Source organism: Geospiza fortis, unplaced genomic scaffold, assembly GCF_000277835.1.
Source record: "Geospiza fortis unplaced genomic scaffold, GeoFor_1.0 scaffold878, whole genome shotgun sequence".
Classification (NCBI taxonomy): Eukaryota; Metazoa; Chordata; class Aves; order Passeriformes; family Thraupidae; genus Geospiza; species Geospiza fortis.
Genome location: NW_005054471.1, coordinates 1157441 through 1169155, shown reverse-complemented (window position 1 = coordinate 1169155; position 11715 = coordinate 1157441). Strand labels below are relative to the sequence as shown.

General features: G+C 52.7%; 2 protein-coding genes across 2 annotated transcripts in view; one reads left to right on the top strand and one right to left on the bottom strand.

Annotated features, from left to right (window-relative positions):
• Nucleotides 1-9259, top strand: part of DNAI1 (dynein axonemal intermediate chain 1) — a 136864-nt gene extending 127605 nt beyond the window's left edge. The window contains exon 20 of the mRNA XM_031062862.1: nucleotides 9002-9259. Coding sequence (XP_030918722.1) covers nucleotides 9002-9106 — 105 coding nt within the window. The 3' untranslated portion in view covers nucleotides 9107-9259. The remainder of the gene's footprint in view (nucleotides 1-9001) is intronic.
• A 1020-nt stretch (nucleotides 9260-10279) lies between these two features.
• ENHO (energy homeostasis associated) lies at nucleotides 10280-11705 on the bottom strand. The gene has a single exon (XM_031062861.1). It carries the CDS (start codon nucleotides 11671-11673, stop codon nucleotides 11488-11490), a length of 186 nt encoding a protein of 61 aa, XP_030918721.1. The 5' UTR covers nucleotides 11674-11705; the 3' UTR covers nucleotides 10280-11487.
• Between the last annotated feature and the right edge of the window lie 10 nt (nucleotides 11706-11715).

The following is an 11715-nucleotide window of genomic DNA, read 5'->3' as shown; positions in this document are numbered from 1 at the left end:
ATCATGGACAGTCTGATGCAGCTGGGTCAGTGAGCATGGTTGGGGAGTGTGTAGCACAACCCCAGCATCACTGCAGGATATGTGGGCTCAGAGGGCAGATGCCTCAACAGGCAGCAGAAAACATGGACCAGAGCTATGCCAAGCCCACTCCAGGAGAGGACTGACACCAGCAACACTCAGGAGCTCCCTGTGGTGGAATACAGCTGTCTGTCTGTCTGTCTGTCTGTCTGTCTGTCTGTGGGGCAGGAAGGGATTTCTCAGCTGCCATAACTGTGTGAAATCCCAGGGAAGAACAGCTCTAGCTGCAGGATTTCCTGTCCTTGTCCTGCGTCCAGCTCCTCCCTGACCTCTTTTAAGCCCTGATTTGCATGCTGCAGCGTAACTCAGTCGTGGCTGATGCGATTTAGCGTGACATCCCACGCTGCCCAGGCTAACAGTGTATCTGCTTCCCAGGCCTGGGAGCGTTTGTGTGGCATTCATCATTTGCCTGGCAGTTTCCTGTGCAGCAGGTGGAGAGAAGCTGTGCAAATCATTTAATCTGAGGCAAATGGGGAGTCTCAGTCTGAAGTAAACAGGATGCACAAGGAGGTTGGAGTAACTGGCTGAGGAGGTGAACAGAGAAAGGTCTCACTTACCTGAGCAGAGAGCGCAGGCAGCAGGGGAGTGAGCAGGAAACATGGTCTGATCCTGTTGCACTGCTTTGCACTGCAAAGGCCTCTGCTCCAGTTTTGGGTTCTGGGGTTGAGGGACATGAGGAGCAGGAGAGCAGCAAGGACAGTACAGCTGAGAGGCTGGAAGAAGGGAGATGAGAGAGGTGAGCACTCCCAAAGAGATCCTGCGCTGGCGGGGTAAGGAAGGCAGTGCTCTGAGGTAACAGGACAGCAGGAAAAGACTGAGGGAGAAGGTTTCAGTGGGCATAAGAGGGGCATGCTGACAGACATCTCCAAAAGATGGGTTGGCAGCACCATTCCTGGGAGGGTTTCAAAAGAAATGGCTGTGCAGGTGTTGAGAGCAGAGTGGAACAATCCACTGTGTGGGGCCTCTTGTGCTGGGCACCCCAAGGACTGGACAAGCATCTGTCAGAAGCAGTTTAAGAGGAGCTGCTCTGACCATGGACAAGAGTGCACTAGTGAACTAACCCCTCCTAGCTCTGCCCTGGGTGACTCTATGATTTAAGTGAAAGATACACAAGGAGAATGCCCTGTTGAGATGACAAAATTGTTCACATGGTTGAAATACCTAGTGCAATTTCTGAAGCATCCCTGAGTTCAGTCATGGAGAGCGGGAAAGAGAAAGAGAGGAATGTGGCTTGACATTAAATTGCAGACTGAGTTTTTTCATAAGCAGAAGAGTATCAGTCATAATACATCTTTCATGCCATTGGCATTTAATGTTATTACATATGAGGCTTCTTTGAGCAAGGACATTTATTTTTACTTCTAATAATAACAAAATCCAGTTTCCGGTGTACTTGTACTTATCCAAAATGAAGTACATTCACATGCTCCCATGTAAGTAGCAACCAAGAATATATTTCCTATACAAATACTTTTATGAACTGTATTTAAAAAAATTAAAGAAGGTGCTGTGTTAAAAGAAAAATAGCAACTGGATTTTCTTAAAGCAGTTAAAAGATGATCAGGGTGGATGTGTATATGTTAACAATGGTGGCCAGAGAAAAAAGCATTGAAAAAATTCCAGCTTTTTAAAATATACTGTTCATACAACTGCAAATGTTCTCTCATGAGATGCTGTGCTCTATGATATAACAGCAGCACCCAAGAGTTGCAGGAGCTGCATATTCACATTTGTGTTTGATTGCTTTTATTAAACTCTAATCCGTAACAGCTTACTGAGCTGGCATGCCAAAATGTTAAAGAAAGCTGAAGTAATAAAAAAAAAAAAAAAAAGAAGGAGATGCTGAGTGATAAGGAAATGTTGCTGGGTGGCTGACTGTGCTGCCTGGCAGGAATCAAGGGCTGCAGCTTAAGAATGCTGGGGTCACTGCACTCTGCAAGGCATATCCTTGATATTATCCCTCTGGATGGGTTTGCTGTACGTGCCTGTGGGTTCTGTGTGTGCCCAAGCCTTCCACATCAGGTTTGCCAACCCAAGTGAAGAGGTGCTGCAGATGTGGCCCCTCATGGCAGGTGCAGGAGTTAGGGAAGCCTGCTCAGCTTTTGGATTGTCTAGATTACACTGAGGTTTGGTGTCTGGGTGTCACTGGAATTCCAGCAATATTTGAAGTCAAGCTAGAACACTAGGTATTGACTGTCTAGTGGGTTTTATGGACAATCTCAGTTAAAATCTCATTTCCTTCCTCCCTGCTGCTTGGGTCTGAGAGATCCCACAGCTAAACACTGGGCACTAATGCCCCCACCAGCCTTTGCATCCCATGTCATCATAACACCTGGCATGTAGACAGGCTTTGAGTATTGGGGCTTCCCAAAATGTTAAAAGCTACTTGAAATTATTTATCCCATCCTGATGAGCCAAATGGCACTGCAGAAAATCTGAATCCAGTAGGGCTGGATCCAGGGTTTGAGTGGATGATGCACTGCCTGTCCCCACAGTGAGGTGAAGGAAAGGGCATCCCATTCCCTCTGTCCTTATCCCAGTGGTGGTTTGCACCACCAGGACTCCCTGGGCTTGAGGAAAAAGCTTTTAGGGGTTTTATTCCACTCTGACTCCTTCAGGAGGTCTCAGTGTGCCAGGACAGGATAATTGCCTTGCACAATGAGCACACAATGGTTTTTCTCAGTGCTTAGTACAAGTCACTTAAGTGATGCGACTGAAAATCTTTTCCATGTACCTTGTGAAGAGTTTTTTTTCTCACCAGGCTGCTCTGTTTGAGTAGAGTCTATAGATGTTGGCTCATCTCAGTGACTAAGGCTGATGACACCCAAAAGAAAGCTGTTGTTCATCTCACACACCCCGAGCTCACAGTTAGAGTTTAGCTAAATTGTCCTCAAGGCTGACAAAACACAGTGTGACCTCCTGGGACCCTGTTGCTGATGTTTCCTAGTCACAGCATCTGTGCAGGGTAGAGTTTATGGTATTGGCTCATTTCAGACCCATAATGTCTTAAGATGACTTTAAAATTTATCCTTCTCTTTAAAGCTATTTATTTGGTGATTAGTGAGCTGTGGGTCATGACAACATCCCTCTTTTGAACTTGTGTCAGATAATGGAAAAGACAGAAGACCGAGAGTTTTAAATGGTTTTGGTGGGTTTCTGCAGCTAGTACAGGGATAAATTCAGAAGGAGGTAACAAATCATTGTAATGCCCAGTTCAGAGGAGCTGTGGGGACTGCCATGAGACAAATCTGCACTCAGCTTGGCCTTGTTCACTGAAGTTTTCATGCTAAATGTGGTCTTTTTATGGCTAAATTTAGGTGCCTAAATTAGTGGTCTGTAAGAGACATTGCTCTAGGCTCTGGAGTTAGCAAGAATAGGGAACGTTCTTCAGGGAACAGCTCCTGCTGTGTGCACAACTTCTGCTTGGCCAGAGGACACTGCAGGGGGGTGAGCAAGGAGGTGGAGTCCCAGCCAGCCCCCGGCAGGGCAGGCACAGAGCAGGGAGGATGCACAGGCTGTGCTCCCTGATGGCCATGGATCTGACCAGGCTGTTAGCTCCCTGCTGCTGCTGCTGCTGCTGCATAGACCATCCATTCCATCAGGCATTCCCTCCCCTCTCCCATGGATGTTTGTGGGCAGGCCAGCTCTGTGGTGTGCCGTGGGCAGCTACCCACTTTCTGGGGACAAGTGACCCCTGCCCACATGCCCTGCCCAATTCCTTCTGGTTTATTTCCAGTGACAATCCCATCCTCTTTCAGGTCTGATCCAATTTCGTTTGCACTTCCTGCCTGCTGGATGTCCTGACCTTTGTTCCCATGCCTTTCCTGGCAGATGTGTGCTGCTGAGCACAGGCTGGTCCCAGCACTGTGACCCAATTTAAATGCTGACTTCCAACAAGCAAAGGCAGGCAGCTGGGGCCCTGAGACCCGTGTGCTCTGCTGTGCTTTGGCATGGGCCAAAGCAGATTCCAGGGAAAGTCTCTGAGTCAGGATGTGAGTTTGAGCAAGGTGGAGGTGCTTGCCCTGAGCTGCACAGGTTGTACCTGAAGCTGGAGACAAGAGCATCCTTGAGGCCAGTGATCCTGTGTGGCTGCTGTCACCTGAATGACCCAGCCATCCCCTGGGCTTTTCTGCTGGTTTCATTGCCTACAAAAAATGTTTACTGTGTCATTTGTTTCCAAACAGAAGTGGAATAAGCCTAAATCCTTATCTCCAGTCTGTCAGCTAATCCTTCCATGGGCCAGGAGCGATGCTGTCAGCTCAGGCTGTGAGAATACCTCAAAGCTTTCTGTGGTGGAAAAGCATGTTGCTGTTCATGTAAATGGACTTCTGGAGAGCCCAGAAGTGGTCCTGGCACAGACATCATCCCCAGCTCAGCATAACTCCAGCTTCATCTGCAGCACTGGGTTGCAGTAGGACCATGATGAGGTAGATCTGGGAGGCTTCAGGGCTGCAGCTCTTATCATATTCCTGTTGATCCTATTAAATGTTTGGTTAGCAGCCCAGGGAGATGATGAGGAAAATTTTTCTATGTTCGTGAAGGAGTTTGGCTTTCCTTGGCCTTCCTGACAGAAATGCTCCAGGGAAGCTTCATCTTTGCTTTCATTTGTTGAGTTCACCAGGCCAGTCACCAGTGTGTTTTGGTAATGAAGGAGCCCTTACCCTGGAACTGTCACCTTAACCTGAGCAGAAGGAGCAAGAAAAGATCTTGTCTCAAAGAAATACGTCTCTGAACAGCTGGCAGTCTGTGTGCCCCTTCCCACTGTGGATAATAAGAATAAGCAGTTTTAGGTATCTTCTTGAGGCTTCTTACCCCCTTCAAAACAACTCTGTAAAAGCTTGAACCCTCATGCACAGGAGGCCAGTTCCTAGGTCTGGGCTGCTTTAGAAAATGTCTGGGCTGCTTTAGAAAATGTCTGGGCTGCTTTAGAAAATGTCTAGATCCTGTTCCAGCATGACTGTATCCAGAAGTCCCATGGTGTAAGGAATGACGTCAGTGTCATGACAGCAGCAGGGCAGAGACAGGCCTGTGCCCCTTGGCCAAGGCTCAGCAGGGTAAAGGGTCACCTCTGCTCCCAAGGAAGTTGTGGGGACTTTCCTGACTATGCTCATGTCAGCGTGGTTGACTTCCTTGCCACTTTAAAACATAAACATGTTCAGCCTTGTTTAATCAAAACTTCAGAGCAGATGTTTCATGATTATTCCACCAATGGGAAAAAGACATGGAAGCAGAGAAGTGCCAGCATCACAGCTTTTATGGGAGCTTTATTAACTCAGTGGCATACTGTTCAACTAGGGAATGAAGGCATTAGCCAAGACTCCAGTTTAAATGAGTCCCTTAACCTGAATGCAGCGTTCAGCATGTGCCAGTGTGGGGATGGGTAGTGCTGAGGCTCCCAAGGGTCAAGAGACCTTCAGGCAGCCAGGCCTCATCCTCATCTTTGTCCTAGTTCTCACTCCACCCTTCCCCTTGAGGCTTCACCTCAGTCACCTCCTGCTTCACTTCCAGTGCCAGTACTCACCCTGGGGCTGAGAGGACCATCAAGGGTCCTGCACACTGCCTGTAAGCCTGAGCTCCTTGCCTCAGTTTCCCTGCTTGACAAGCCAGGGAAGACCCCAGACATGAGGTATAGGGAGCATGAGGGCCGTGAGAAACTTGGCAACAAATACAGCAGCATGGACACAAACAGGGGGTTTCTTCCCCATCTCTCCTCCCTGAGGTCACGTTCTGTAAGTAGGGCAGAGTCCATCCCCACACACCACCTTTCCTGGCCCTGCCCTGAGCTTTCCTGCCATGTCCCTCATCACCATTTCAACAGAAACACTTTGCTCTCCAGCTGGAAGCAGTTAACAGTAAAGTCAATGCAAATGCTGTTCTGAGCAGCTCCAACACCCATTCCATGAGCTGCTCAGGGACAGACCTCCCACGTAACCTCAGCTCTGCATCCAGTAGCTTCATAGGGAAGATTGATCTGCCCTGGCTCACCCTCAGCTCCTGATGAGCCCTATGGATGTGGTGTAAGCAGGGGTGTAGGTGGAGGACAGGCTCAGGTGCACACATGGTGGCAGAGTCCCACGAGTGCCCTCTCCACACCTGGCTGTGGCCGCTGCTGGAGGCAGAGCCTTTCTGCGTGAGGAAGTGACACTTCCCCACCTCGTGTGTGCCCTGGGACATCACAATAGCTCTGCCTCAAGAAGGACTGCTCCTCAGAGGTCTGATGCAGCCAGAGTCCCTGGATTTGCAGGAAGCTGCCACGTGCATCCAAGCAGATCCCACCATGCTGCGCTGGTGCCATCAGCGGCCTAGCCAGCTCACAAGCACAAGTGCTCTGGGAGAAGCAGATGACAGAATAAAGGGTAACTTTCCATTCCAGTGCCCCCAAAAGGACATTGTAATTTCCATTCCCTGTGTCATCTTGCTTGCTTGGTTATGTGGCGTTAAATTAGGGCTCTGGTTCAGTTACGGCTCATTACAGGCCTGCGTGTGGCTTTGTTACAGTGGGCTCACAAGCACCAAAGGAGCTGAGCCAGTGTGAAAGTCAAAGTTTTAGGGACAGTTTAGGGACAGACCAGGAGCTGAGCCTTGCCTGTGACTGGTGAATTCAGCAAGGCTTAGTCACAGTTCCCATGGGCCTGCAGGACATCAGGCAGGGTGTGTTCCTGACCCTGCCAGTAGAGGGGTCAAAGGACTTGGGATGGAGATGGATTGGTGGCTTCATCATCTTCTCTTCCCATCTGAGGAAAGCAGGTGCCTCTTTTGCTGTCCTGAGGACCTTTGCGTGGTGCTGTATGTGACACAGAGTGCCAAAGAGAGGAGTTTGAATGCTGTAAGACAGCAAAACAACTTTTCTGCAGAAATAGCTAGGTCCTGAAAAACCTCCAGCAGCTGTGTTTATGCCAAGGCTCTCATTCAGAGATGCTCTGCTGTGATGTGGGCCATTATTACAAACATCCCTTGCAGTGCCCAGACCAGAGCCCCAAATGGTGCTGCTCACCTGTTGGCATTAACACAAACCAGCACTGTCCCACCATGCAGAAATGGACTCTGTAAATAAAAGAACCTGGGCTCATCCCAGTGCTCAGAACAGCAGTGGGGCTGTCTTCTTGGGGGCAGAGGGCTTTCCAAATATCCCTGTCCCCATCCTCCCCCCAGGACTGCTTTCATCTCGGCAGTGTCCTCTGGCAGCTTAGGAAACCTCTGCTCCACCGAGGTTGTGCTGGGCTGGGAGGAGGAAGGACACAGGGAGGGATTCCCCGGGGACTTCCCCCGTTGTCATCACTCGGCAGTGCCCGCGTTTGCTGGAGACACGCAGTGAGATCCATGCGGGATAACAACTTTCCTGGTGCTGAGTGCTGAAGGGAGGGTGTGTGTTTGTAATTGCTGTGCCCGCGGCCATTAGCGGGGCTGGAGAATTGATCTGCTCTAAGTGGGGAGAGAGGAAAGCTGGCAGTCTCCTTCCTCCGACGCTGAGTGCTGCCCCTCTGGCCTTGTGAGAGCACGGAGAGCAGAGGATGTTCTTTGGGGATGCCAAGAAGAGCCAGTACAGCAGCTTCCTGCAGGCTGCCTCCAGGCGTGGTCAGGGATGTTCCCTTACCTTTGCTCTGCTGTGGTGCTGGAGGCCCATTGCCACCTCTCCTGAGCCCACCTGCCAGGCTGTGCCAACCCTCCTGCTCACCTGTGCTAGGCAGCTGCTTCCTGGGGTGCCCAGAGCCATGCTGCACACAGAGGAGCTCCCCAGCCCCAAAGCAGGGGTGTCCCACCAAATCCAGAGGCAAGGCGAGATCCAGCAGGCTGGCAAAGGGGAAGGCTGTGACTGAAAGGCAACACTGCATGATGGAAGTGGTCACTGTGGGGATGCTGCTTTGGAGAAATCCCATGCCATAGATGCTCAGCTGCAAGAGGGCTTGGTGAGCTCAGTGTAGCTTGGAAAATTCCTCTACTGCAGATGTGTCTTATGTGATGTGAACCTGGGGAGCCTAAGCCCGGTTAATCACTTTCCCAAAGTGCCAGAACTCTGTTGAGAGCCATGCTGCAGCCCACAGCACAGCAGAAATATGTTCTGCCCAAAGCACTGAGTGGAATTTGTGCCTTCAGCAGGGACATCATCCTCTGCCAGGCCTGGAAAGCTCCTGCTGCACCCAAACAAGAGAGGGCTGAACTGGACAGGCTCTTTTCTTTGTGCTATGTGATTTGAAAGATGTTGGTAGTTTGCTTTAGCACACAGGCAGGGAGACCCTGGGATGCTTGGGACAGGTGCTGGGGGAATGTGGGAAGGGCTTGTCCTCCTTGCCTGTGCTGAGGTGTGCATCAGGGCTGGCACAGAATTGTGTCCAGTCACAGGAGAGCCTCAGTGAGGAGTTAACAGCACACCTGGGAGCTCTGACTCACTTCTCCCCACCAGGTTAGGGGCTCTCAACACCCAGCTGCTCTCCTGGGAAAAGCCATTTGGGTGCAAAAGGGATTATCCCTGCTCTTCTGGCTGCCGTTGCCCAGAAGCACCTGCACGGGATGGGCATGGTGGAGCTGTTTTGGGAGGTCTGGAAATCTGCACTGCTCTCACTGCCCTAGCACTCTTGCATACCTGGCACCTCTTGGGGGCATAGCTTAGAGGATGGTCCAGTCCCATGGGGCTAAGAAGGTCTAGGAAGAGAGAGGCAGAAAAGGCTTTGAGTCACTGTGGATCAATAGATCCACTATCATTCCCATCCAAACACTTCATTAGTGTCCTTTCCCAGCTCATAGGAGCTTTCACACATCTCACGGCACCTTGGGCTTGAAATATGAGGATAAGCAGGTGCATTCCCCCGTGGATCAGCCTCCAGTAAGGGGTGAGAGCTCAGACACAGCCCTCCCTGTGTTGGATCCCTCCTCATCCCTGCTTTCCTCCCTGCTCACAGTTCTATCCTGCTTGGTCTCTTTGCAGGAGAAGAAAGGCCAGGAGGTGAAGAAAGGTCCCGAGGAAGAAATAGCAAAACTGGAGAAGCTGCTTAGCCTGGTGAGACAGCCAGGGAAAAAAGAAGAGGAGTGAGAGGGGGGAATGATGACTCTGTGGGCAGCCTCTGACCAAACAAGCTCGGCTTTGATCGGTGGCTGCTTGGCATGCAAGCCACGGGCCCCTGCTGCCCACTTTTTGCACAGCGGGAACACTTTTCCTCTAGGCCTGGACAAATAAACCGAGGTGCTGGGAGAGCTGTGGTATGCAGTCATGTCTGGCTCGGGCAAATCTCACCATGCTTGGCCCTCCAGAGCCACAAGGCCCTTGGCTTTCCCAAGCCTTGACTGGGCTTGCACCAGATGAGAGCCCTGTGGAGGGCAGGAGGGGGCCTAGGAAAACTTCAGGGCTGCAGCTTCACTGCTGCCAGTCCCACTGTGTGAGTGGTGGCCAGAGAGACTGAGCTCTGAGCTGTGAACGCCCTCCCCCAGGCATTTGTGCAAGTCAAATAGAATGGCACTCCTGGATTTTGGGGTGAGGGGTGGCAACCTAAGCCAGAGGGTGCCTGGAAACGGGGCCTGGTGCCCCAGGACTGTGGGAGAGACATTCCATGCCTCCAGACAGCAGCACATGGCAGCAGCTGCCAGTCCCCAGCTGTGGGAGGCTCACAGCTCCCCTCTCCCCAGGGGCCTCAGCGTGGGGCTGGGGTGCCTCTGCCCAGCTGGTGCCCACGGAACTGCTGGGCAGCAGGGTTTGCAGAGCCCGCCACCACTCTGTGTGCAGCAGAGGATCAGCTGCTGCGGTGGCAGCAGGAGCAGCAGCAGCCTCACAGCATGCTGATGAGCGGTGGCTGTCACCACCAGATCTCTGTGCACAGCTCCCAGGCCTGGGGAGCAAAGACGCCAGACAGGTGTGGTGGCAGGTGTCCTCCATATGCTCAGCTGGCCTGTCTCCCACAAGCATCCTTGGAAAGTGAGGCCACAGCTTGGAAACTCTGCGTGCCTCTGGCACAAAGGTTGGGGAGTGCTCTCTGCTGACTCCCATGTGCCCCAGGCAGGAAAACCCAGTCAGGTTTCACCCAGCATTTAAAAGCCACAGACGGATGTGGACATGAGCCCTTCCTTATCACCATCCCTGAGCAAACCACCCACAGTCCTCTGGACACAGTCCCCAGCCCTGGGACAGCCATTCCTCAGCCCTCCAGGATGGCAGGACATTCCACCTCCCCCCAAATTTTCCAGGTACTGGGTAGAGCTCAGAGACACAAGGTGGGTCCTACAATCTGTTTATTAGTCTAGTAAAAACAAGGCTGCAAAGGGATGTGTTTGCTACACCTGACACGGGGAGGAGCCGCAGGCCCTGCCAGGCCGGCTGCAGGACCCCGGGCTGGCATCCCTCCCACCCCCCCCTTCTGTCCCTTTATGGCATTGGCCATGCCAGCGGTGTCTGTGGCTATTGCTCGGCTCTAGGAAAGGCAAGGCAGAGCCCTCCAAAACCCACAGCACCCACTGGCAGGGCGGGGGATGCCGCTGTCAGGCTTGCAGACAAGCCAGATGACAGCATCCCTCCCCACAGAGCCACTGTGATCCCCAGGGAACAGGCAGGGTCAAAGAACCTTCAGAGCTATTTGTCCAGGCACCCTCATCTCCCCAGGAAAAAGCCACACCAGGCTGCTCTCAGCGGGATCAGGGATGCCTGCAGGGGCACGTCTGCTGCTCACAGGCAGGGTGAGTGCCACAGCTGACCTCGGCTGGGAGCAGGCAGGGGGAGGGCAGGGACACGCACCCAGCGAGGAGGAGGAGGGTGGTTTGCCTAGCAGCGTTGGTGCTGATGCTGGAGGGGACTGGCAGACAGGCCGGGGATGATCAGGCAGACCATGCAGGCCCTCTTGTGCCTCATTAAATCCGCTGCTCGGGCAGACATCTGCCAAACGCCCCCCTGAGGCTGAGGGCACATGGCACCCAGGGCCACCCCCAAGCTTCTGGGCTGGTGACACCCTGCTCTGCCAGCAGGGCTGGGGCTGCTCAGGTTTCCCTGGGCACACCCAGCCAGCCTGCACTTGTGCCAGCCCTGCTGCCTCCCCTCTCCAGGCCCCCAGCCCGCTTTGCTCAGGTCTGTGACGATGTTGCCACTGTCCCAGGCCATGACCACCAGAGAAGAGCCCACAAGCTCTTCCCAAATGAGGGGTGCACTCGAAGACAGAGCTCCTGCTGTGCTCACTGACTGCTGGGACAGGCATGACTGTCCCTGTAGCATATCCCCATCAGTTGTCTCTCTATCCCCATCATCACTGTGGGCACTCGCAGAAACTTCACACACCAAAACCACAAAGGCAAAGGACTGTGGCCCCTGTCACAGCCCCTGCCAGTAGCTGGGTGTCCCCTCAGCTTTCATCGTGCCTGATCCAGCACTCAAGTCCCAGCACAGGCATCCAGTCTGGCACAGCTCCTTCGGCACAGCCGGATACCCCAGGCAGATCAGGGCTGCAGCAGGTACTTCTCTTCGTTCCTTGACTCATCCACATCCGAAGCCGGGGTCTTCTTGGGACATGAGGGGGTCCTGCAGGCTTTGCAGAGGATGAGGAACAGGATGAGGATGAGCAGCGCAATGACACAGTTAAAAGAAATTGCCACGATGGCTCCGGTGGAGAGAGCAGCCGCCATGGCCACGGTCCCGCGGGGATCGGCAGGGGCCCCCGCCCCGGC